The sequence below is a fragment of the Penaeus monodon genome, chromosome 34 (genome assembly GCF_015228065.2).
Source record: "Penaeus monodon isolate SGIC_2016 chromosome 34, NSTDA_Pmon_1, whole genome shotgun sequence".
Lineage (NCBI taxonomy): Eukaryota > Metazoa > Arthropoda > Malacostraca > Decapoda > Penaeidae > Penaeus > Penaeus monodon.
The window spans coordinates 9,531,928-9,533,468 of record NC_051419.1 but is presented as its reverse complement, the minus strand read 5'-3'; the positions used below and the strand labels follow the sequence as shown (position 1 = coordinate 9,533,468).

Below are 1,541 nucleotides of genomic sequence, written 5' to 3'. Positions count from 1 at the left end.
CTTTTATGACCTTTTATTCATCATATATTTTTTTTTTTATCGATTCCCTCAGATTTGGAAAACGAGTATCTGGAATTATCCCTAAAAATCAACAGCACATCTGTACAGTTATGGCGACAGGGAGAGTTGGTGAGAATATCAGCTTGATTTTTATTTTTTTCCTTTTCTGTTTTAAATCTCATTGCATTTAGTTATTGCTGATACTTTTGATAAATATGATATCGTTCATAGTGTTTGCGTTGTATTTTCCGTTTTCTATTTAAATTTCGTTGTATTTCTCGTTTTCTTTTTTATTTTATCGTACTTCCGTTTCCTTTGTTAATTTCGTCGTATTTCCCGTTTTCTTTGTTAATTTCGTCGTATTTCCCGTTTTCTTTTTTAAAATTTCGTCGTATTTTTCCCGTTCTCTTTCTTTAATTTCATCGTATTTCCCATTTTCTTTTTTAATTTCTCGTATTTCCCGTTTTCTTTTTAATTTTGTTGTATTTATCTTTTTAAATATCGTCGTATTTCCCGTTTTCTTTTTTTATTTCGTCATATTTCCCGTTTTCTTTTTAAATTTCGTCGTATTCCCTATTTTATTTTTAAATCTAAATGTATTTCCTGTTTTCTTTTTATTTCATCGTATTTCCCGTTTTTTTTTAATTTCGTCGTATTTCCCGTTCTCTTTCTTTAATTTCATCGTATTTCCCGTTCTCTTTCTTTAATTTCATCGTATTTCCCATTTTCTTTTTAAATTTCGTCGTATTTCCCGTTCTCTTTCTTTAATTTCATCGTATTTCCCATTTTCTTTTTTAATTTAGTCGTATTTCCCGTTCTCTTTTTTAATTTCATCGTTTTTTTCGTCTTTCTTGTTATTTCGTCGCATTTTGTTATCTTTGTTATTTTTTTGTTTATAGTATGAATCATATTTATTGTTTCTTACTTGCCGCATTTGCTTTACTATAATATTATTAAGTGATAACAAATGCAATAATAACGACGATATTCGCTTCTTATTCTTAGAATAGCAATTGCAATATCAGATGCAAAATGTGCATTGCTATCGAAAACTTTGCGAATAATAACATACTTTTCAGGAATGAGTACACAATGCATTATCGTTTTTCCTTTTTTTTTTTTGCAATTTGAGGCTTATTTCAAATTTCCTTCTTTTAAAAATTTGTCTATTTTTCCCGTTCCCAAAAAATTTGATCTTTTCCCCCTTTTTGTTTTAATTTCTCGTCTCTTCTGTCAATTTCTCTGTCTATTTTTTCCTTTTCTTTTTATTTCTAGTTTTTTTCCCCCTCTTCCTTTTCCCCCCCTTTTTTCTCTTTGTTCTATTTTGTTTTTGAATCTTTTTTGTTCTTCTTGCCCATTTCTTTCTAATTTTTTTCTCTTCCGTTCCTCTTTTCTTCTCTTCTTCTCTTGCTTCCTCCTTTCCTTTCCCCCCTTTTCCTCTTTCGTTTTCCCTTTCCTTTTCAATTCCTTGTCTTCAATTTTCCGGCCCACTTGTTTTTGTTCTTCCTGCCTTTTTTCCCCTTTTGTTATCTTTTTCCTGT

General features: G+C 29.8%; 1 protein-coding gene across 1 annotated transcript in view; it reads left to right on the top strand.

Moving 5' to 3' along the window:
- LOC119594813 (protein O-linked-mannose beta-1,2-N-acetylglucosaminyltransferase 1-like) overlaps window positions 1-1,541 on the top strand; it is a gene marked incomplete in the record, with an annotated part of 15,208 nt that overhangs the window by 1,690 nt on the left and 11,977 nt on the right. Inside the window, 1 exon segment of the mRNA XM_037943904.1 lies at window positions 53-129. Coding sequence (XP_037799832.1) covers window positions 111-129 — 19 coding nt within the window.